We start from the raw sequence: 25,633 nt of genomic DNA, 5'->3' as shown, positions 1-25,633 counted from the left end.
AAAAAAGGCAGAAGAAAAAGCCAAAAAGAAAGGTATGTGTCGTTTTAATTGTGTACCTCCGTTATTCAATATTACACATGTTGTGCTTGAAATCATATCAAAAAAACTATTATTTGTTTCTTGGTCTGCTGTCAGAAGAGAGCCAGCTAAGAGCAGCATGGGACTGGGAGCGTCTGCCTCCAGTGCAGAATAAGACATGCTAACAATCGCATTAGTTACGTGGAGAAACAAAGCAAACAAAAACAGCATCCTGTAAACCCTTGTAAGGGCCAGAGGTAACATGACCATGAGTAATCATTTCCCCGAAATTTTGGATGAGACTAAAATGAGTTAAGTGAAAGCATCTGCTCTCAGTGCATTTGTGAGCGCAGCTGAAGGTAGCGCTTCGCAAAGCAGAAAACCTTTTAGTGCGGTGACATCATAGTGGACTAAGTAGTTACCTAGTGAACTTGGCAAACTTGTTCGCGCGAGTTTTTCACAGCAAGGTTTGTTTCCGTGGCAACTAGTCATGGTTCGCCAGATGGTGTGGACGGTGTGGTTGGCAAAGTGACATTTCTCTCTTAACATGTTTACAGTTATCTGTGTACATCTACACTGATATTGCACAACATTTCTGGCACATAATACATGCTTTTATGTGTGTTAAAAACAGATTATAGACTGCAGATCGAGAGTAGAAACAGTTGAAACAGAAACAGTTGTATAAGATGGCTTATTAATGAATTTAGTGCTTTTTTTGGGGGGGGGGGGGGTTGTTTTTACTTTTTCTGCCTGAGTGCAGTATGCTGTACTTTCTTCTTGAAACTTAAAAAAGACAGCAAATTTTTCAGATTTTCTGAGTTTTGGAAATTAATTATTGAGCTAATCTATAATTCCCAGATGAATTCTAAATCTCATTCCAACTTCTAACCAGGATATAATATGTTTTGCATGCATAGTGCAAGTAGGCCTCTGAGTATAACAAACACCCATAGATACACCTAACCAGCAACAAATTTTCATTTTAAACAGAAATTACTCTGGGTTGTATTCTCTACGCATTCTCTACAGAAATAAACAGAGTATTTATGTATTAGATAATGATACAGTACAAAAAAATTGCAAAATTATTTTTTCAAAACCAGAAGCTCCTAAGCAGACACAGAACCACCTAAAAAGACTGGTAAATGGGAAGTCGTTCATGCTTAAGATTTATTTAGAATACACAAAGAATTGTATTTGTTGAAAAATGATTGAACCTGCTACAAAGCATGATAAGTTTCAAATCTATAAAAACAGTTCATTTTAAACAGCCCATGGTGGCAAAAACCAGAGAGGACCTGGCTGCAACATAATAAGAGTTGTAACACGAGAATCTAATGCTAACACCAGGCAAAAACCATAAATAGAGGGCCAGCTTGAGGTTTAACTGTCACAGATAGACTTTCATTTCCATATGGCCAAAGCACAGCATGGCAAAGGCTGTGGTTGGATGAATAGAAAGCCGGGCTGGACAGCAACACAAAAAGAAAGGAAAATAACAGGGGGGATCCAGGCCTCCCCACAATGGGAAGGAGGGCCTAGAGCTCTCCCGCCTGGCTAAGCGAAACATAACGAATTAAACAAAACCCCAAAAAGAGCACCGGCATAAAACATGTAGGCAATCAGGTATTAGTGTAATACATGAGCATCACCCCAAAAGGGGCAGGCCCTCCAGCACCAGCAGAACTCATAAGCACATTCGCAAAAGGGGCGGGCAATCTGGGTACCAGTAGAATGCACGTGGTTAACACAATCAGAAGTGTCTGTGTGTGTGGGGGGAGGGGGGCAGTTATTATTGTGGAGATTATCTATGCAAAATGACAGAGTGGATGTATATATTTGTGTCATTATGTCCATCTTACATTTGTGGGAATAGTTACATTTTCTTTGCTGTTTTTCACTTTACCCATTGTTTTATTTGCTGTTTCTCCACATTTTGTTACATTTTTTTCCTTGTTTCCTTAGACCTAGAAGTACCTAAGAAATTACATGCTCGTGCTGAGGGACCTAAGAAGAAAGGTGAGCTCCTCTCTGCGTGAATAATTATACTGTATTCTATTTAAAGTTGCTTTATTTTGAAAAAATTGGCCTTTCACCTGCATTATAGATCATGCTGAAAAGGAAAATTTTAAAGGTTTCACATTTTTAAAGATGCCTTTTTGACATAAGCTATCTGTGTGTTAAATAATATTTTATTTTGATTTATATCTGATTAGTTCATTTTATGAAATTAACTAACTCCTTTTTTTAAACATGAAAGTTGTTTCAGCTGAAAATCTGTGAAAATATTCTGGCAGTGAGAACACTAAGCTACTTATTTTAAGCCCAAGAACCATGAAAATAGTTGATAAACACATGAAAAAAAGATAAAGTGATAAAATGTTATCAATGCGATAGATTATCATGAATACAGTTATACAGCGTCCAACAACAATTGTCTGCAGTTCCTTTGGAGAACATTTTGAAAGGAGTAATTAAGTAAACAACAGTAAATAGATTAGCTCTCTCAAAGCAAACAATATAATGCCATTATATACACACACATGCAGACATACAGACACACACACACACACACACACATCTAAGTGTTACTTTGTGTTGGCATTTCTCCCTAGTTGGCAATAGAAGGAAAATGCCTCAGAAACACTCTTGTGTATAAGTCACCTGACTTTTTGTTTTCTGCGGTTAATGGCCAGGGAACAAACATAAAAATTTTCAACCATCAATACTGTGTGTAAGGTAGGCAGCAATATTATTGCCGTTGTTGCCCTGTTTATGGTGTTAGCTTGCCCGGATTGTTGAGATTTATTGTATTTTTCAGGATGCTTGCTCTAGCTTGTACCAGAGTAATGTCTAACTCTCTTTTTCAGTCTCTCGGCATGCCAAAGCAGCATGCTGAAAAAACCTGCTAAAAGGTTCACAAATCTATCTATCATTTTTAAATGAATAGATGTGTAATCTGTTTATTATTGCAGAAACAGAGGCCCCTAAAAAGGAAAAAGTAGAACCTCCAAAAAAGAAAGGTAAGTATATGTTGTATTTACATATATCTTTACATGAACACTGTTTTTTTTTTCATTTCAGTCTGTTTTCTAAAACTCTTTCTTTTGTCATAGAACACATTGAAAAGGATGAGCCTGCAGGTAAAAACAATAGAGCAAAAAAACCTAATACATATCTTAATTCAACATTTCAACATTTATTTATTGCTACTAGAATATAATAATGTACAATTCACCTGGAGTACAATTATGGCATATGAAACACATGTCCCACATATTTTCCAGATTAAAATTCTTCGTTAGTATACAATCTCCTCTGCTCTCCAGTTTGTCCTGTGCAATGCTGTTAAGATTAATGTACATTTTTACAAATTTTCAAGCAGAAAAAATGTCCCATTTACATTTTTTCCATCTATTACAGCATGCTTTTTGTCCCTGTTTAATTAGTGGACTGAATAATGTGTGAGCACTGTATGGATTTATAATGATGTGACAGTGTCTGAATATGTATTGCTGTCACAGTTGCCCCATGTAGACCAATGCCAGTGTACTGTCCAGCACCCCCTGGGTGGTATGGTAAGTACTGCTATAATTCTTAATGACTGGCAAGTCAGAAGCTCAGCTATTTATCTGAGCAATACATATGACCTCTGACTAGCGGGGCTATCGTGTTCACTGGTATATTTTATTTCACTTTTGTGCCACTTGAGCTTAAAAATGTTTATTTTCCAGTGCATCATATTGTCACAGACAATCCATTGCCACCTCCTATGGTCACAGGTATTTTATACCATTTCTATGGTCAGAAATTGCAAGGCATTTGTCTCTAACTTTTTTAGAATATGGTTGCAATTTTTGTGCAGACCTCTCCTGAGGGATATCTTACCTAACCCATAACATTTCCATAACATTTTAGGCCTTAAAGCAATGCAAAAACATGGCTGTAAAAGTTATGAGCATGTTAGCTGGTTTGCTCCATCTGGCTTTAGACTAGGTCTCTGAAGTGTCACAAGACAGACAGTTTAATACAACGAGCTGAAGCCGCCTGTATGGGGCTCATTAAAATCTGAATTCTGAATAAAGCTGACCTAGATCCTTAAGCCTAAGCCATATCTCTTCAGTGCAAACCAGTGCCCTTTGCTGGAATCTCTTTGTGCTTTGCATGAATCAGCAGGGCTCCTTTCTGACATCAGGCTTTCTGGCCATTGGGCTTTTCTATGTACTGTATGCACAGATGTGTACTGTACATGCACTGGCCATATTCACTAATATTAAATACCTACCACTGAGTCAGAATATAGGGATGAGTCAGATGTGGCCATTATCAAGAAACAGAACCATTCAAGAAATATTTGTTGTACTTTTTGATGCATGTTTAAAAGTTTTTTATTTTGCCATCTCTGCTTTTTTGTTCACAAATTAAGAGTAATTAGGCAGTGAACTGAATTTTTATTTAGTTGCATGTAAAGTTGTGTACAGATAGCCTCATAAATAATACATTTAACACTGAGGAAAATGGCAATTTAATGACTCATGGAATAGACTCACCAGCCTGCTAAATCTGCTGCTGTAAACCTGTAGGTAAAGTAAAGGTAAAGTCGTCGTGAACTCGGCCACAATGTCGGGAATAGTGATCATCTGTTATATGTCACACGCAGCCCGCACATTCAAGGACTTAAAATGTTTTGTTTCCTGTTTCTGAAAAAAAAAATGTTCAGTAGGGTGATCACTAGAATATATGTGCAGTCATTTGCACTGAAAACGTAAGGGAATTCTGTATTGTAATAGATGTCTCTTGCTGCACCATGTCATTATGTTTTCTGTTGTGTCACATGTTGTACAAAGCTGCTTGTAGTGTAGTGGTAAGGTACAGGACTTGCAGCCCAGAGGTTGCTGGTTTGATTTCTAGGTGCAGTACTGCTTTTCTGTCCTTATGCAAGGTATTTAACCTGAATTGCTTCAGTAAAATATTCATCTATATAACTGGATAACAGGTTTAGAATTTAAGGTTTTGTAAGTCTCACTGGAAAAGAGTGTCTGGTAAGACAGTCCACATTCTATCACCAGCATTGGCTGAATGAGAATGAGAGCTTTGTGTGTGGGACTCAGGGTCCTGTTCTTCCTCAAGATTATTATTATAAGGTTACTAAGCCTCAGGTTTTGCTTTCCAGCTTGCTTAAAGAGAACATGTCTCCATGTTTTGCTTTACTTATACCACCCTATCTGCATCAGTTAACGTTTCTGGTCTTAAAGTGTTACATAAAACTGTATGTTTTGTGAATGTTAGTACTCAAAAAATGTATTGCGTACATCCCGGAAATGCTTATGCCTACAAAAATAACATGCAGTATGCAGCAACACTCATTACAGCTGTAAACCAGTTCTTAATTATGAACTTGATTCATTGGGGCTGGTTAGTGAATCCCATGTAACATTTATCATTTTTTATCCCTTTAATGATCCCAACAGACATGCAGTTTCTTGGTGAATATGCTCTAGAAAATTCATTTATATTTTAAAATTTGGGATTCCCAGTTTTCCCCCATTTTCAGAATGCCCAATTGTGTCAAATAAGCAGCTCCGTAGCTGCAATCCACACAGACTCTGGGAGTGTGAGACACACAAGTGCCTTCCTCCAAAACATGTGATGTCAGCCATTGAGACATGAGCTGGAGGAAGATGCATCATAGGCAGTTTTATGCAGGCAGACTGCGGGCGCCTGACCGACCAGTGGGGGTCGATAATGAGCTACAAGACAGAGAAGCCCCAGCACAATCTACCTTCCCCTTGGCCCCCACGAAGCAAATTTTGTTTTGGTGCTATGGGCTCCTGGTCATTTTCGGCTAACGACATGACTAGGGTCAAACCTGGGCTGGAGGGCTCAACCTTGCACTTGAACATCAAGTGCTTTCACCACCTGAGCCACTCGGGAGCCCCAGAATATGCAGTCTCTTAGCCTCACTGCATAGTATGTTCTAAGCAAAAAAAAAAGTTTCCATCCCAGTTTCTAATTATAGTTATATATTTTGCAGTTGTAATAATGCAAACTATATATATGTGTATATATATATAATTAGTGCAATTATGACATAAATGTAAGAGAGGTAAGTAACCCTTTGCTGATTTGTTAGTTTTCTTCAACATACCTTTGCTATTTCCTTGTGATGTGCAACTAATCAGAGATTTAGCTGGCTGTCTTGCTTTACTTCAAAGGGGTTGAAATGATGCGTGGAGATGGACATACATACATACTTTAGTTGGTTGGCAGATGTTACCATATTTAGCATTAGCAGGTCATTTCTCTCTGCATAGCTAACTAATTATAAACTGAAGTTTTATTCATGTTTTTTTCTGAAATTACAGCAAAGGTTGTAGTTTTAGTAATGGTTGTGATTATTTGCTATTAATATTATCCTATACACTTTATGATCATATTCAAATGGATGGCCACATGAAACATTTTCTGAAAGACTCAGGGGGGCATTTAGTCTATGGCATTGTGTCCTTAAATTTGACTAACAAATTTATAGTCATAAAAATGAAAGAAAAGAATTCATATATATATATATAAGGTTTAAGGTATAAGGTTTTATTTACACACACTACTTTTAAGCACTTTCAAAGACCACGGCATTAGAAAAGCAAAAAAAGTAAAACTCGCTTAAATCTGTGCGCATTATGTATAAACTGAATGCTTCCCTGAGTGAAGTAAATATTATATTAATATATTAATACCATACAGTTGAAACTCTGAATGTGCTTTGAACAGCAGGCTGTGCTTGGACCATGCCTGGCCACTTTTATCCTTCAGCTCCGGGCAGACTTGCCCTTGGTGTTGCTGCTGTAGCATTGCAGCGGACGTAATACTCAGAGGACCGAACTGCGCCGAAACTTTTACTTTGTGAAGTGAATGCTTATGAAGCGCGAATGAAGGGGAGGGTTTGAACTGTCCCTTGTGTGTGTTCCAGAGCCTGAGGTTCCCATAGTAACAACCCAGCCATCCCCTCCAAAGCAAGGTACTGTTGCAAAAGCGGCAACTGATATCACTGTTTTAGCGTTATCAGCAGCTGTTTTATATCATCATTACTTTTTGTTTTTCATCCCATTTTTTTTATTGAGCTAAGCTTATTTCAAGTTTGAGAACACGCACTCATTATATTACCATGTGGGAATCCAGTCTAGAAGTACAGTCTTGTATACTGATCAAAAAAAGAGAAGAAGAAAACTTTTTAATGAACCTGTTTGCAAATCCAAGAAGCCAAGGCTCCCAAACACAAGGGAAAATCTGCTGTTCCAAAGAAAGGTAACAACTGTGAAATGCATTAATTACTGTGATTACAGCAGCACGCTGTAGCTTTGATCAGTATCATCAGTCTAAATGAATGAATACAATATTGCAATGTTAGGTTAGACCTTGGTTCAATCTAACAACAATACACTGTCCCCATAAAGTAATCATCTAAATAAGTGTTTTTTGGTTTCTTTATTTATTGTTTGTTTATGCTCACTCACGCAATATTAATCTCAAAAGAATCAACAAAGCTTATTGTGGTTAAAATAGTAGCCTAAAATAGGTGCCAGCGTAACTGAAAATTGCGCAGCGACCTGCTAAAATGGATTCTTTCTGAATTCAGACTACATTTCAATTATACATTATAATTCAGTCAATATGGACTGAATTATAGCTGAATTCCTCACCTGACTTTTTTCAAAGCTGACACACAAAATATTTGTTTTACATGTTTAATGTTTGTCTGTTTGTTTCAGAGCCTGAGGTTACCACAGAGAAGGCTAAGCATGCACCTGTCAAGAAAGGTAATACTTGGGTAGAAACTGTTTGGTTTCTCATTTACAAATTCATGACACATTGTATTGTATTATTACTAACATTTGTGTCGTATTTTTTATCAGCTCCTACGCCTGAAGCTCCAAAAGATGAATCCAAGCCATCTCTGGCAAAGAAAGGTGATGATTAAGCAGTAATGATGCCCTGGTGCTTTCAGCTCTGTAATGACAACACATTGAGCTGTGACTCAGGAAATATGGATTCTTCTTTTTGTTTTTCCAGAGTCCAAGGTTGCTGAAGAGAAGGCCAAGCCAGCTACAGCGAAGAAAGGTAATGATTGTGCAGTAACTCCCTAATCACCCACCTTGTACTAATTTTCAAATCTGAAGACTAAGAACACTTTGTGTCATATTCTGTAGCATTTTGTACATTATGGGTCATTTCTGGTGCCCTGTTGTTTCAGAGCGTGATGTTCCCAAAGAGAAAGCCAGGCCTAGCTCTACAAAGAAAGGTAATTATGCACTAATGGCCTTGATGGTGTGAAATGGTCACAGTCATGGTACAATTCTGAATTTTGCATCTTACTTTTCATGTTGTTCAGTACGTGAGGATCTCAAAGAGAAGCCCAAGGCAGCCCCTGCACAGAAAGGTTTGCATAGTTTAGCCACTGTGTATCTTAGAGTATATTATGTCTCATATTTTTGATTAAATTTCCATCCCCATTATATTTTGCTCCAGAGTCTAAAGCATTGAAAGACAAAGCCAAGCCAGCTGCTGTTGCAAAAGGTACAGACCATGTCCTGTTGTGGTATTAGCATATCTGTTTGGTTTTACTTAATGACATTTTCACAGATTTCATCATTTATATGCTATGCTAAATGACATGTCACTGCTTTGTCAGTTTCAGAACCTGAAGTTCCCAAACAGAAAGTCCGACCGACTCCTCTGAAGAGAGGTAATTGCATAGTGCTACACTTTCAGTTCTGCTACATGGTCACCTTTAAATTACTCTAACCGCTTCAGTCAATTTGTAACCTGTGTAATTTTGAACCCAATCTCTTTTGAAGTGCATGATTAAGTTTACAATTTGGGACCCATAATAATGTCAAATTGAAATCTGAAACTTTCAATTACTTAATGTGGCTTCCATAACAGTAGGCAAATTTTGCAGAGTTTAAAATAATGCCTTTGTACTTAATCAAAAGAACAATGGGTTATTATTATTATTATTATTATTGACTTGAATCCTTTTATACCAACAGAGCACGCAAAAGATAAGCCAAAAGCTGTAGAGAAAAAAGGTAAGAAGAAGGCAGCAGTTCAGTCACATTCATCACAATGCACTTGTCCTCCACAATGTCCTCTAATTAAAAACATTTTGATTGGTGTTCATTATTTTTGTGAATTAATTACTTCCTAGAGTATGAAAAATATTTACCTAAATATTTAAATTTGTTACTTGATGTTAAAGGTAAATGTAATAATAAACAGTTACACATAAACATAAATGCATGTATTATTATTATTATTATTATTATTATGAACCCGATGGCTCATAACCAAATGGTTGAAGGTTTGATTCATAGGTGGGGCACTGCTGTTGACCAAGATACATAGCCGGTATAGCTTCAGTAAATATCCACATGTATAAATGGATGCATGCTCTGGATAAGAAGATCTCCTAATCTAATAATGTTGAGTATTGCATTGTATGCATTTTTTAAGCGAGAACTATACACTTGTTGGGGAGAGAAAAAGTAGGCCAGCAACTACAATGTATCCAGCTAACCTATGAATGTCATCACTAACATGGTTTATCAAATATGCCGGCATGCTGTAAATGAATTGTCAGAAGTCAACACTTTGGAACCAGGATTAATTACGTCTCTTTTCCCTGCCATACAAATTTAATGTGATAATGAAGACAGCCAGTGGGAGAGCCCCTCAGGGTCAGCTGTCAGGTGGCTGGAAGCACATGCTATTATGTGTGTCCAACATAAATGCCCATCAGAGAAAATTAAGATTCATAGCCCGCACAGCACTTACCATATTGGACACTGTCTGTCAGAGTCTCAAGGGCAATTTCTGATTCGTCATCCATGGCTTCTCTCACTTCAGAGATTACAGACTTCCAGAAATCTCTTTTGATGTGTATTTTCTGTTTCTCTGTAGTCAGCATCTGATCTAACTGTATGTTTAAACACCAGAAGTAAATAAAGTCAATAAAATAAACTATATATTATACAATATAATGCAAAATACATATTAAACAGATGTTAAGCTAAATATGAGAAAAATGTAATTTGTTCTCTTTGTCGTTATTGAAATAGCTGTTTTTATTTTGGAATTATGATCTTGATTAAATAATAAATAAACACATGGTTCATAACACACACATAAGTCATAACTTTCATTTGAAGTATGCATCAGTTCCAATGCAGTCCATATGTGAACAAGAACTCATTTTGATTGAGACTACACTTATGTATCATATTATTATATTTTTCTATTTGAGGCTTAAACAATTGCAATGAAAAAAGCAATGGTAGTGATATTGTTAATAATTGAATGTGATATTTTGGTCAAGGTGTGTTTGTTGTTGTGATGAAGCCATTCCCATATGAAATACCTAGAGAGGCACATGGATGTTTGTGGACATGTCATACAAAGGGGTTGAATTGTGATTTTCAATGACAGCAAGTTACTGCTCTCCTTGAGGTGAATAGACAGGTGTGAAACTAACCCTGAGTTCACCTGTTTACCTGCTTTGTACAGGTCTCTTGCAGTCATGTCCATTTTTTATGTGTTTCTTACAAACTGTGGTTTAACAACAAAGAAATTATATTGTGGAGTAATACAATGGCTATCGAGAGGGTAAAGGGTTTGGATGGGTGGAAGAACATGATAATGTTCAGATAAAGTGAGCTCATATTCCTACATCTTTATTTATTTATTTAGCTATGGTAAAATCATGAATAAGGTTACAGTAGCCTGTTAAGGCAGAGACCCACTCCAACCAAAGCATTGCCGTGCATCTTTATAGTTTTAACAATATATTTTTTGGAGTTCCATAATTGCTGCCATCAGATGCATAATAAAAAAAAGCATTGCCATGGCAACTCCCCAGAAGCCCGCAGCATGCCGAAACGGCACTCGAAATCAGAGGTGTTCCGCAAATGACTCGCTGCAGGCCCTCCGCTAATTGTTGTGTGCTTGTAAATGCACACAAACATAAATCACTGTCTGAGATGTCATTAACGGCTGAGTAATTGCGCCACGGTCGGGTCAGTCGCTATGGAGTTTCATTAACCGTGCCTCTGCCTCTGCCTCGCCGCGGTTCCCCGCCCGCGCGTGTGTGTGCGTGCGTGCATGCCTCGCCTCGGCTCTCCTACAGCCGCCCCGGGCGGGAGGCCTGAAGGCAGGCTCTAAGTCACGTCCTTTTAGATTCAGCACACAGTGCGGCTCCTCCTCATCTCCACAGATGAGAGGAGTCACCTCCCTCTGTAGCCCCCTGTGGTTCCCCTGCATGGCAAATGTTAACGTAGGTTAAAAGAGCTCAGTTTCCGCTGCGTGCTCACATATACAAAGCTACATTGCGCACATATTTATGATAGGAAGTTGTTCACCACAGGACTAAAGGACATGTAAAATGCCAACAGCACAGGCACTGTAAGCAATAGTATGGACACTTTAACCTTTATCACATGTGCTGTAGGCTATACCACGGGCATTTTAGGCAATAACACAAGCAAAGGCTATGGCATTATATGGGCTGTATTATTTTTCTTTGTGTCACAATGTTGGTTACACTCAGAGATTCACTTCTGTCCTGACATATAAGGTAAACACAGTGGAAATGCTGTGAACATGCAAGACATTTTCAGTGTGTTCTTGAGGCGATATTTAACCTCTGACAAAGCCTTAGCCGTAGTGATGCCTCAAAGAAGTACATTATCAATAGCATTCTTTCATTGCACAGATAAACTTATTTTTCTTTTATTTAACATAGGCAACAATATTTACATATATTTATTTATGTGGCTATTAGTAAAAGCCAGGATGAATAACCCTATCCTCCATGTAATGTCATGTGTAGTTACATAGTACTTACTCATTTAATTAGTATATTGTTATATACAATTGTGAGAGGTTTATATCTGTCTCATTGGTATAGATATATATGTGTATTTACTGTAGCAATTTCAAAGAGGCAACTTGCCCATGGCTATAACAGCACTGCCCCACCATGGAACTGAACCAGCAACCTTTGAGTTACAAGCCCTGTTCCTTACCACTGTGGGACCTTCCATCTGGTTATTCAGGTGCCAAAGCTTTAATTGGAGAGTGAGGCATTGGATGCAATTCTGCCTCAGCATCCAGTAAAAGGCATGAGTTGCCTGCTGCTCAGGCCAGTGGAAGTAGCTTTTAGGTAATGAATACTTGGGAAACCCTGCCAATTCTGTATCGACGACATGAAGAGGAGCCCATGTCCAAGTGTCGGGAGAAAAACCTTTTCTTCCATACAGCTCAAACAAATGGATCCATTTAATTAATGATCCAGAGCAAACATTACAAGAGTAAGCACTTAATCTATAGTGGAGCCGTACCCAAGCTAATCTCATATCACTCCGGTCTTAAAGATGAAATGAGTCTATTGTGGAACAGCATCCAATCTAATCTCATATCGCTCCAATCTTAAAGATGAATGTTTGCATGCATCTTCCTAATCATTTCTTCTTCATGTTCTGCTTTTCCCAACATCCCAAACCTGCAGCACACCCAGGCATTTTATGCATGTTTCCCTTTCATAAATAACCGTTAGACTAATTTGTCCCCAGAAATGTGACAGGAAGTGATGACTGAAGAGCAAATAAAAAGACAGGGGCATCAGCCGTGAAAAATAATTACCCATATGGAGCAATGCATGGAAATGATTCAGTGCTTTGCATGTCATTTTTCCTTGTGCGTACATATTTTCGGTTTGTCCGGGTGTCTTATTAAATGTGGCATCAGCATGTCCTTCTCCTTTTGATTTGTGTTACAAGACTGGTGCCATCCAGCATAGGTCCTCTTCTGTTTATTAAACACAAAATGCCTACTGACACTGAGAGATTGGAACTGTCAGCATATATAGCATTAAACAAAAGGACAGACAGCATGTCTGACAGCAAAGATTGGTTTTAAACAAGCACAACAGTGGCAGCCTATTTCATCAGTGTGGTATTATACATTGTCAAGTAGCAACTTGCAACACAACCACTATTAAATTACTCATCTCTAATTTCACAAGTTGGGACTTAGGGACAAAATAAAACTGCAATTACGGTGGTGTCAGTTCCTGTTACTGTGGAAGAGCCGCCAGGCGGAGACGGTGTGTCCTGGTTTATGCGGTGGAATGTGTGTCATTTTCCCTCTGATTTGCAGGTAAAGCTGTCCAGGACGAAAGAGCACCTGCCAATGCCACAAAAGGTGAGCAGACACAGCATTTTTGAGGGTGGTTTTTATACGGTGGTAACCCTGGCACTATGCTCTTAGTAATGTTCCTTTTCCCTTTCTCTCTGCTAACAGAAGCAAGCCTGAAACCTGAGGTGCCACCAAGTGAGTAAAAATCTGATGTAGTCCATGAATTAGAGTTATGGCTCCCCCTGACACAGATCAGAGCAGCAGGCTGTGATTCCTGAAACTGCCACATGGTGGTGCTGTACTTAGCAAAGGCTGATCTGAGGATGCCCTCCACGATCGGAGCCAGTGTGAAGCCAGTGCTTTCAGTGCAGGGACGAGTAGGTTCAGGCTCATAGGGCTGCAGGGTCTGGCGGTTTGTGCTGATTCAGCACTTAATTATTTGTCAGAAATCATCACTTAGGAGTAAATTGCAAATTTGCAATTTACAACCTGTGGGGCTCCAGCCCTCTAGACCTGGCATTACTGGGACACGGTCTGTTCAGGTGACTATATGTGTCACAGATGGAATCTAACGCATGAATGGTCCAGATTTTCATTTCATTAATATGAGCACTCAAATGCAGCCTTGGTGCATATGGAATTCAGATCTAGTCAAAGGCAGTCTTACTAAGAAAAAACATAATACTAATCTTAAAATGATCTTCAATTGTTTTATTTTGAAATTATTTTATAATTTGTCATATGTCATGACCCCTAGAAAATGTGAAAACCTGGGATGGCAGAATGAGGCAGACTCATCTTTAGCTCATATTCAGGACTGAGGTACCCTGCTCACTCCACTGGTTACCTCATTCTCACAGTCCAAATAGTGCCATAATGTTTCGAAAACAGTATACATTATGAGCATGTTTTTAACTAATCAGTTCTGACCCAATAGCTTACGGTTGTTTGAAAAACTGTGTAGTACTTTCAAAACATTGTACCGCCGGGTCAACACTGCAATGACCGTTGAATAAATTAACAGTATACATACTGGATGTGAGTTCAGCTGAGTGAACCAGTGGATGCTCAGTATTGTGGGCCAACCCCCTGTTTCCTTCTCACCAATCACTCCTCTGTAATCCAACCCCCTGCTTACTTCCAACTATCACTCTTCACTTCCTGTGTGGTGTGTATCACTGGGAATGTTTGGTTAAGGATCTGGTGAAATGGGATTTTGTTCGGCTGCAGTTTTATTGTAAAAGTCCATAACCCCCCCCCAACCTAAACAAATCATTTTACTATTTGCTGGGTTTGTTAATTAAGTTTCTTTTCTTAATTAACAAACAGCTTTTGTAGGTTTGTGTGTTCTCCTCAGTGGAATCTGAATCTGAGCAAAGAGAATCTGCCCACAGATCAAAAAATATCATTTATGCTTGTATGAAGCAGAAATTACAATCAAGCAATATTTACATCAGGAGATGCCCACATTTAGCGAAGGTAGATATACTTAAGACTTTTCTGTGCTGAATTACAAGATTTACATGTCAAGTTATAATGAGTCATGTTTTACCAGTAGAGACAACACAAAAGGAATGTCTGAACACTATTTTTCCTTCACTTGGCCCTTTGAACCCTGAGACATGTCTGACCCAGTGACTTCCTGTTCACCCCTGCTGTAAAATGATCGCTGCCAGTGCAAATGTCACTGAGACGGACCAGGAACTCAAACATGAGGCCTCGGTCAGTGAGGTAAACAAAGTGATGTGACCAGTCAGGGCTCATGGCCTTTAAACTCTCAAAACTGCTGGGAGATTTCAGGAAGGTGAACCTGAAAAGTGACCTATTTTCTATATACCTCTAAAATGAAAGAGAATTTGGAGCGTTGCAATCTGATGGCAGACAAAGCAAAATACAATGGAATGTATGAATTAAATGCCCTATAACTTGCCATTTCCATTATTGTTTGTGTGACCTTATTTAGTAACCCTGTTAGTGATTCATATAAATTTATTCTCTGTCCTACCAAAGAGAGAAGGAAAGGTTGCTTGGTGAAATTCCAGTGAACAAAATAAGGTTTTGGCTGTGTATATTGCTGATTTCCATTTCCTGCCATTTTTTGAAGCCACTGAAATAACCCCTCTGCTAATGTGCCGAGCCATTTGCAAGCTCTTGCTATGTGCTGAGATAATGGGCTCGCTTATGCATTTCTCTCATTCGTTAAAGTACAGGGTCTGATAATGCTCATGAAGGTTTCTGCTACTTACATATCAATTAGTTTCTCTCAAATGTGCCGTTCTCAGTGGAAATGCTGAAAGTCTGCAGGTATATTGAAAAATAAGGCATTTTGTCTGGCTTTCTTTTAGAAACCTCTAGGTTTTCTGTTCAGTTTTTCTCAATCTGAGAAGTCATTATTATTGGTCACACTTGTTCTTTAGATCTCTGAGAATTTCAGTCCTTAAACGCATCCTTCCCCAGAGATTTGGTCTGTACTTTGTTGAGCTCATGTGCATAGACCCAGCAGGCTGACGCTGCCTCCCCTGTCAGCGGTACACATTTCCTCCCCACCCAGGCAGGTCACACAGGTCTCCTCCAGATGAAAGAATGCATTATATTGTCACAGCGTGATTCACTTTGGAGAGATATTGGAAATGATTTTCAAAAATGGTGAGGACATGGCTCTGTTTAAATGAAATGATGAGAATGAATTGTTCTTTCTCTCTCTCTCTCTCTCTCTCTCTCTCTTTTCCTTTTTTCACTTTCAAAAGACAATGTAACTGTCAAGGAAGACACTGAAAAGAAAGAACCAGGTAGGCGGTCACAGAATTTCTCCTCACCCGTCGATGATTTTGATCGGTAATAGATTTGATCAAATGCACTCCAAACCATATCTGTATGCTGTATTCCACAGTGAAGAAGATGCCCTACATGCAGTGTGTGTTAATGCGTGGAAAAAGAGGCCAGTACCCCCTGCACCCCTTCAGCCCTGCACAGGGTCCCAGTGCGGCACCCCAAAGCATGGAATGGAGATCCAGAGCCCCGGGGCACTAGGACAGCGCCACCATGTGTTCCATCTTTGCACTGCAGGCCTCGTCTCCACAGGGCTGTTTGTTTCCACTGCTGTGACCTAGCTGGATCCCTGGCATCTTAAGAGGTCTTCACTGTAAACCAACGTCAATCAGGGACTACAGGGACAAATGGGACTGGTTGTCTTTTTGTTTTTTTTTTGTTCGTTTTGTTTTTGTTTCCGTGGATTTGAGAGTCTGTAAACCTCATTCCTTTACTAGTGCCGTCTGTGTTGTGTCTGTCTCTGCTGGGCTTGGCTCTGTGTTTCACCGTTCTTTCAGAGAGAAGGCAATTATGTTAAACACATTCACATCTATGTATGCTCAACGGCACTACATAAAGGGACACATTGGTCATTTCTGCAATGCGAAAGGACTCGTTAAGTGTAAACACATGAAATCGATTTTACTGGCATTTACTTTGTAAAAAAAAAAAAAAAAAGCCTGTCATTGTACATAAATACATCTGTGTTGCATAAAATATTTTACAGTAGTTCCCATGTGGTGACATCTAGTTACCTCCATCACTGTGCTTTGAATATGATTCATCTCTTATACAGTGTGTCAAAGTCAAACTCCCTCTTAGTTCTGAAAATGCATTTGTTGATCTTCTTGCATAGCTTAGTACCATGGCAGAACATACATTTTTGTAATATATGTATAGATATGCATTTATTTATTGTTGATTTGTAAATTGTAAAAGATGCAACTGTGTAGATCTTATGCAGTGAGTGTAAGGGAGACACCATGAGCAACACTCCTATCATGTGAGCTGTGGGTGGGCTAGTCTCTTTATTATGACATCACAAGAACTTGTCCAGCATGGCTGTGTTTAAGTGTGTGTCATAGCGATTTCCTGCATCCCTACCTTTGGTGCCACATCCATGTCCTCCAAGTCCAAATTTGTTTAGAATTTCCTTAAAACATATTTTTTGCATGTTTTCTAGAGTATTCTTGGTTTCTGACACAGGGTTTGGCAACTGTGAGCAACTGTAAAGACAGCATTTGTGGAAATAATCTTGTTTTCTGTCATATTTCCACATTTGACTGGTCATCACCGTTCATAAAAGGCCAAACAAAAACACAACATTTCTTTGTTTAATATACAAACAACGCTTTCCCTTTGGAGGATGGACTTATTTTCATGTCCGGGATTAAATTCCAGAGCTCCAAAATATCTATCTTATTTTAAGTGTGATTCCATATCAACATGCCAAATGTAATTTGAATGACAATGTTGATGCATTTGCTTATGTGCTGGCTGTGACTGTAAGTGGACTTAAGCTGGCTCTACATTCACAACCTGAGCATACAGCATAAGGCACCAAAAAAGTACTGGGCATTTTCACTAGGCTAATGACTGTCTCTAGCCTTCATGTTGCACATGTAGATCCACCTTACGCTTCCCTGCTTAGAGTATGTGTAAAGGAGTGAGGGTGGGGGAGAACAAGCCGCAAGCGTCTCCCACAGTGACTAGGAGTGTGCCACCTCTTTCAGTGGCGCGAAACGTGCGCTACGCACGTGCGAGCGTCACGAACGCAGCCGCCAAAGAGAGAGAAGTGGAACATTCACAATAACGACCAACGGCGATTGTCACCAATACCGTGTGTCCTGCAGGTGTCGTGCGGTATGTCTGGCTGGCGGGGTGACGTTTTCACCATCGCTCAGTTACTGCCGCCTGCATGCGGCACACAGTCTGTGGTATGTGCACCTCATTTTGATAGGACTGCTTTGATAGGCAATTCCATTATTTTACTGCTCAAAATGAGGTTGATGCAGAGGATTTAACATTCTTATTAACGACGTCTATAAAAGCAACAAAATGCTGTTCTGGATCTCATCAGCATTGGATTGAATGAGACTAGAGGAGCTAATGTTAAAAATATACGTGGGGGGGCATTATTTATGACATGCTTAAATGAGAGCGTGGGGGAAAAGATTAAAATGCTCCTGTACATTAGTTATATTTGACCGCTGCTTGGTCTCTGCAAGGAGCCCAGCCAAGATGCACAGGATGTGACTGGAATGGTTTGCTGTTTCTGTGTTATTTGTTTGCTTTGCCAAACTTACTGAAACTTTGTGCTCACAGCCGGAGGGTACAGAAATGGTCAGCTCTGACAGCTTGATGACATGAAGAAGGTTAGGGACAGCTATAATCTCACTTTGAAGTTTCTGCATGCTGCCCCCTGCTCTATCAGGGAGAGGACAGTTACAGCACACCGATGTTCTCTGTGTAAATTGACTGATAACAGGAGGCAACATGTAGACAACTGACTAGGGCAAAGCAACAATAATAATAACTATAATTATTATTATATAGTCATACTAGTAAAAATTTAAATAATCAATATCATAAGATCTTATGCTCAGGTTTGTCTGAGAAATGATCAACACTTCTATTTCCTTTAACCACACAGTGATTTGCCTTTAATTTTGAATATTTAACACATATAAGCAACTATTTTAAAAATATTGCCCACCATAATGAGGTTCATGGTTACAAACAATTTGTAATTAATGAGGACTCTTGCTTGAAGTCATTGTTCAATTTTAAGGTCAAATCACACTGCAGGCCCAGGTCCGAGTAACAGGTTAAAACAAGATAAATGGCCATGGTGTTTGATGGTCCACTCAGCTTTGACATGATTCAGACTATGCCAAGATTTCACAGTTTTTTGACCTCATCATCAGATCATCTGAACACCAGCACCAGCCTTGCAATGATTGGTTCAAATGAAAGAGCATCAGCTTTCCCATATATTGGTCAATGTGAAGGTAGACTGATTTTCAAAAAAATGCAAAGAACCATTTAGATGTGTGGCTGATGTTGACTCCAGTCATCTGGTGGCTGAGTGTTGAATGAGTGAATTAACTTTGACAATGTCTTCTGCATAGCCAATATTGGCTGCAATTAAGCTGGTAAAGGACAGCTCTCAGAATAGCAAAAATGATATTAATGAAATGAAATGAAGAAATATTGATTTTTTTGTTCTTTTAAACATATATAATTCTATGTTTAAATTATAATTATGTTGAATCATGTGCATGACAATTTTAATTTAGCAAACATATTCTGTTTTGTAGATAGAATTGTTGTATCCAGAGATATGCAGGTGGTATGCGACCTGGGTTTGCAGAAGAATTTGCTTGTTTATTGTACACAGATATTCATCAAACATTAATGTTTATCAGGAAGTGACAGATGCAGACATTACTGAAATAAGCTGTCTACAAAGGCTCTGTTTTCTTTCTGAATATTTAATGATCAAAACTGTTTACAATCTGATTTACTCTTTCACACATTTTGCCTTATATGAAATATTCTATACAGCCCTGTTTTGACAGCTAATTAAATTTCACTTTGATTCACGATGGTTATTGCACACAGTGATTAATTTTCAGCTGACAAATAAATGACTTCACCCCATGTGAGTTTTCTTGGAGGATCATTCATGTCAATGTGGACTGAAGTCTGAAGACAAGACTGTTGAATTCTGCTTTAATCCAGCAATGAGGTGCTCACTGCTGCGTCAGACTGAAATTTATTTATTCTTTGATTTCTTTGTAATTTTACTTGGTAAAAATCATAAGGATTCATGAAACAGAGATATTTGATAATACCTTTCAGTAAAGCATTTAAGTCAGGGATACCTGTAGTCATAACTCATGATCCCCAACATTGTTTAAGCAATGACAATATTGGTCTGTCATAAACAGTCATGGGAAAAGATCTCAATTTTTACTGAATTGGCCAAGCCCTTTTAAACCAAAATGTCTAAGTGTGCCCTTGATTTATCTGTCTGGCTTGATTTATCTGTCCGGCTTCAGTATATTCTTTTAACCTAAAAGAGAACAAAGAATCTCTTTTTCTTTAGTGCTCTATATTTACATTTTTCTTTCATTTAGCAGACGCTTTGATCCAGAGCAACTTACAAGGCCATTACAGCAAGCACTGTCTGTGCAGTTATCAAGGGTAACCATGGACAACAAAGTCAAGAGTCAAAAGCAACAGAACTGAGATTCAGCGCTAAGCTAATACTTCACACAGAAGGGAACGCTGCTAGACAAAGTGCATTAGATATTCAACATAATGCACTATAATAGACGTACATTGTTGAATATAGAGATAGGACTAATGGCCCATGAGAAAGAGTCTGAAGAGGCGGATTTTCAGTCTGTGTTTGAACATTGCATGAAGACACTCAAACGTCCTGACTGATGTAGGCAGCTCATTCCACCACTGTGGAGACAGAGTGGAGAAGAGGTGGCGTTAGCCGGGACAGCCTTGAATGGGTGATGCAGGCAGGGGACGAACAGCAGCTGTGCCGAGCTGGCATGTAGAAAAGTGATCTGGCTGGGCCGGATAATGAACCGTACTTTTAAGGGAGCTGTTCCTTTGATTGCAAGCTATGCCAGCAACAGGGTGTCAAACCCGGTGTGAGCAGTTTAACCAGTTATCTGCCCAGAAACCTTTGTTGTCCAACTCCAGTACATTCCTTTAACCTAAAAGAGAACAAAGAATAATTTCCATTTCTTTGGTGCTCTACATTTACATTTTTCTTTCCTTTAGCAGATTCTTTGATCCAAAGCAACTTACGAGGCCATTACGGCAAGCACTATCTGTGCAGATACCAAAGGAAACCAAGGACTATCAATGCATGCAATGTGAACAGGTAAGCTGTTGAGTGGACAGAGGGGAGGCCAGGTTGAAATTCTGGGTTGGTTGAAGATTTGGTGACCTGCAACATTTAGGACCAGCTGCAGTGGTCTAAGTAGCATATGCCAGGTGGCCCACCAGGGTGAAGTAGCAGCAGCCTAGGGTAGAGATCACAAGATCTTGCACTAGAAGCTGCATCACATGCATGATGAAAAACGGATGGATTTTTCATAGATTGCAGAAGAGAAAACTACAGGACCGGACCCTGAGATGTATGGCACTCTTCAGGAGAGATCAAGCAGAGGTGACTATTTGGCTGGCATGTAGAAGAAAACAGAGGAAAACATCATTTACATTAATACTTAGTGACAGTATGCCTCAGTTATTCTTATGGTATGAAACTGAACTCCATTCATAAAACAAACTGGAATTTTGAAGGCAACCAAATCAGTGCATTTGCTTGAAGGACATAGACATTGTTTGATTGATTGACCACACTATTCATCCAACTGAACACAGAACAAAACTAAATGCCATAAAGTATGTAATTAAAGTCTTTCTTTTTTGTCTCAAATGCCCAAGGTCACTTTTTACACTGTGAACATGGCAGGGTTTGACTAATCTTTCTTATGTTGCTTTGAACCAACAAAAGAGGCATGGTTTGTGAATCAAGCACAGGAATAAAATAGCCTAATTAAGATAGATACAGCTTTTGTTGTGCAGTCCAACTTCACTAAATAGGTCAGGTCATTTTATGCCATTCTTCTATATGTTCATATTTTCATAATTAACAGAATGCTTCCCATTTATGTCAATGTAAAACCCAATAGAAAAGGTTGAACTCGGTGCAGCAAAGAGTAACACTGACCCAAACTGCCTTTTTTATTGTTCAGACCAGCCTGCTTTGCACGGCGATCCAATCACCTCTGTAGTGTCCTGCTCGATGTCCCCCTTTTCCCTGCAACTTGACCCCCTTTTCAGTATTCCCAGGGAGTACTCTGCTACAAAAAAGCGCAACATGGAGGACTTAGAAAAACATTCAGCAAGCCCAAATCCATTCAGGCCTGTCCTTAGCCGTGTCACGGCAGTCCTTAAAGTCAAAGCTAATATTGCCTGGGACTCGCGAGACGCAGCAGCATGAGGGGCAACATTGATGCGGTCGCGGAGAGGTAATCGCGCTTGACATTTTTATTGCTGTTGTTGCCCCTGTTCCAGCTGATCCAGCGTTATGCGCTGAGTGAGCTGCCAGCCAAGGCTGCAGTGTTACTTTATTTCAGGACTCAAAGTGGCTGTGAAAATCCTAATGAAAACTGGCCCTTCCAGACCCTGAAACCCAAACCAAGCGCCAAAACAAAAAAACAGAGATTCCAAATCTAAGGCTTATCTGCTCCTGCAAACTGATATTTTTGTAAAAAGAAAAAAAAGCATGTTGTAGCAAATAACACTCTCATGCAAAGTTCTCCAAACCAACACTGCCATATTACCTGTTAGTCTCTATGGAAGGTGAGTAGAACAGGAGGAGCCAAAGCCTGGCCATTTGTAACTTATGTAGCTCTAACATTACCTCCTCTTCGGCGAAACTTCATTATCATTTGAAAATAATGGCTGCATTTCATCTCTGAAATGAAACGCATTTATTTGTATGCCTTCCATATTTTACTTTTTCCTTTTATTAACTGAATCATCTTGGGACGTGGGAGTTCTTCCAGGCCAGATTCTATGACAATATGTCCAGTTACATCTTTCAAAATTCATAATATTTATTAAAGACTACATCACCAATAAGATACAGTACGATCTTAATGTGGCGAAAATGGCATGTAGTAACACCATACCATAATCCCTGTTGGCTTTCATATTTTCCTTTAAAACCATCAGCAATGAACAGGCATTGGTGCCTTAGACAAGAACATTCAGACTGAATCACACTGGAGGTTGGGTAGTTTGGGGGTGGGGGTGAAGGGCTGGTCTGATTCTATCTGCGTCTCCTTTAACCCACATTTATAATCTTGAATGTAAAAGAAGCGTGGTATTTTAAGATTAATTCTCTGAGGATGATAATCTGAGTGAGAAGAGGCGTGCCTCCTCTGGTCCCCAGCTCCAGTTGTCGGTGAGAAGCGGAGCACTGCGAGAAGGCCGTGTCAGCTGACGAGCACATATATCTGGGAGCCGCTAAACTGGGTCAGCCGGAGAGCTAAATAGTGCAATGTGTGCGCTGTGCACTCTATATCACAGACATACCGGCAGCCTCACATTGTCTGTCTGGATCTGTGGGGGGTGGGGGAGGGGTGTGGTGCGGAGGGGTTATAGGGGTGGGGTAGGGGTTGGACAGGGGGTGGGGCATGGCTGAGGTGGAGGAGGGGGTGGGAGCAAGGGTTAAACTGGTGATTCAGAAAAGTAGCCAGAATGTCAAAAAAAAAAAAACTGCAGTGTTGTTTGTGTTCAGCAGACACAGCTATCAGGTTGGATGTTTTCCCCTTGTGTAAGTAGGACTCGTTACACTGTACGACAGACACAAGCAAAATGATTCACTGTCTCTGGCATGTTGGGGGGGGACCTCACCTCCTCACAGTCACAGCTGACTTGACAAGACCTATGAGGAGTGTAGGGGGGGGTGAAATCATTTCATTCCCATCCATCCCCACATTCCCACACCCTTTATTCCCACTCACCCCTTCATCCCACCCTTTTTATTCCCATTCACTCCTTCATTACCACCCTCTTTACCACCCTTAACCCCTTCACATCCACTCTCTTTATTCAAATTCACCCCTTCATTCCCACCCTCTTTTCTCCCATGCACCCCTTCCATCCCCCCCCTTCTGAAGCCTGCAGTGTGGAAGCTGCTGGCTGGAGTATAAAGATTCTGGTTTCAGTATTAGTTCTGCTTGGTCTCAGCAGCAGATGAACACCCAGAGGGGAAATACAATGTTCTGCTGCACTATAAGACCCCTGTAAGAGTTAAGAACTCCCTTAGATCACCACTCTCCAAGCATTCAGCCAACAGCAGGCCAGCCAACCAGCAAACCAGCAGGTCAATTAACAGCTTTCGCAAGCAGAACTCAGAAGCTCCTGGCAATTCATTAAAATCACTTGGCTGCATTTGTTTCAGTTAGTCATGACTATACCTGTAGACAAAGCATGTCCCAACATCAAAGGCAGTCGGAGTTGTTCTATAATTAAAAGAAAACCTTCAGTTAATTTGTTTGTTTGCAGGGGACGGATCCTGGTGCCCTTTAACTGCCATCTGTCAGGAATGACGGGTCTGTAGCTCCTTATTGCGTTTGTTCAGAAGGGACCCCATTGGCTGAGTCGTGCAGCATGTGGGTGGGACTGAGAATGATAGGCAGTAACAATAAACCCTGCCGTGGCGATTTCTTATATTAGCTCACCACACAGCCACCAGCTGCTTTCATTTTCTTGTTTTTTTTCCTCCTGTGGTGGTGAAAGCCGGAGGTGTTCCCAGGTCATTCTCTAGGCGATCAATCACTAGGCTGTGTACTGAGCTGTAGTGATACACAGCCTCTCCACCGAGCACATCTGTCCCGCTCTGCTTTCATATCCCCGACACTGGATCCTGCCTCTGAAATGAATTCTAAGCACCTCAAACTCTCATCTACAGATAAGGTGTTTACTAAACGCCTGAGAGGTCGCTAATGCAAGATAATTCACTTGGGTAGACTGCCTTCTTATATCAATCTATCAAAAGACTGAGCACTATGTCTGTTGAAAGCAAATCACACATACAAACACACACACACACACACACTGTTCAGTTCAATGCAAGGTGTTACAGTATGCCAGAGCTGAAAATTGTTCAAAGAAAAATAAATTTAGGAAGTCAACTCTATGATTTCAAACAAGTGTCATTATTTATTGTGTGTTTTCTTTTTTATCTGCTTGTTTCAGTTACATAATTTATTTCTTCAAGTCCCTGTAATGACATTTATACACGACGGCCACCTACCCTCAGTGTGAATCACAGGTGGCTCTCTCACAGCAGCGTTTTTCACGAGCTTCCGCAAACAGGAGGTGACTATCACACATGCCACGCTTACAGCCATAAACCACTGCCACCTCGAAGATGTTTTTCACTTTCTCCGGTTTTCTATATACAATATGTGACAAGAACTGGAAATCAAAGGCAAAACTAATATGTATGCACTGTCAAAAGGTAATGTGGTGTTGCGGTCGTAGGGGGGAAGTAAACCAGCCACAAAAGATATTTCACATGATGAAAACAAAAAAAAAACACTTGTAAGACAAAAAAAAGAACAAGCTAAGGCAAACTCAAGCTTGTGGCGTATGGCAGTCAGACCGCATACACAGCCGTAGTGACAGCACTCTGTCTCATCCACATTTTATGAAAAAAATACTGATTGTAATTATAAACAGGGCCAATGATTACAGTAATGCAGAATATTATTTTTTGTACAATTGTATAGCTTTAGATGAAATGGACAGACCTTTGAACACCAATTGAATGTTGTGATTTCTGTTAGATTGTTTAACAATTTGGCTAAACTCTTGATTTATGGGAAAACACAAGACAGCAAAGAATTATTGTAGAATTCACTGATGCCTTGAAATGCTGAACCAAAGAAAAACCAAAATCCATGAAATAAATACTGTCAAACCTGGGAGAGATTTTGTTCCCCTGCCTTCCTCTTAGCATCTTTAATACTTATTTTATTGTATTGGTCATAACATGTTTTTAATA

At 39.7% G+C, this 25,633-nt stretch overlaps 1 protein-coding gene across 1 annotated transcript; it reads left to right on the top strand.

The window, feature by feature from the left end:
• On the top strand, nt 1-19,187 carry LOC118792232 (proteoglycan 4-like). Its single transcript, XM_036550029.1, has 19 exons — nt 1-32; nt 1,987-2,040; nt 2,997-3,044; nt 3,138-3,164; nt 3,546-3,599; nt 3,756-3,803; nt 6,992-7,039; nt 7,791-7,838; nt 7,935-7,988; nt 8,092-8,139; nt 8,273-8,320; nt 8,411-8,458; nt 8,548-8,595; nt 8,711-8,764; nt 9,072-9,110; nt 13,234-13,278; nt 13,378-13,407; nt 15,960-16,001; nt 16,103-19,187. Exons 5-19 carry the CDS (start codon nt 3,563-3,565, stop codon nt 16,240-16,242), a joined length of 777 nt encoding a protein of 258 aa, XP_036405922.1. The 5' UTR covers nt 1-32; nt 1,987-2,040; nt 2,997-3,044; nt 3,138-3,164; nt 3,546-3,562; the 3' UTR covers nt 16,243-19,187.
• Nucleotides 19,188-25,633: the final 6,446 nt, after the last annotated feature.

Source organism: Megalops cyprinoides, chromosome 17 (genome assembly GCF_013368585.1).
Source record: "Megalops cyprinoides isolate fMegCyp1 chromosome 17, fMegCyp1.pri, whole genome shotgun sequence".
NCBI classification, from domain to species: domain Eukaryota; kingdom Metazoa; phylum Chordata; class Actinopteri; order Elopiformes; family Megalopidae; genus Megalops; species Megalops cyprinoides.
The sequence above is the reverse complement of the archived record's forward strand: the minus strand, read 5'-3'. Positions and strand labels throughout refer to the sequence as shown.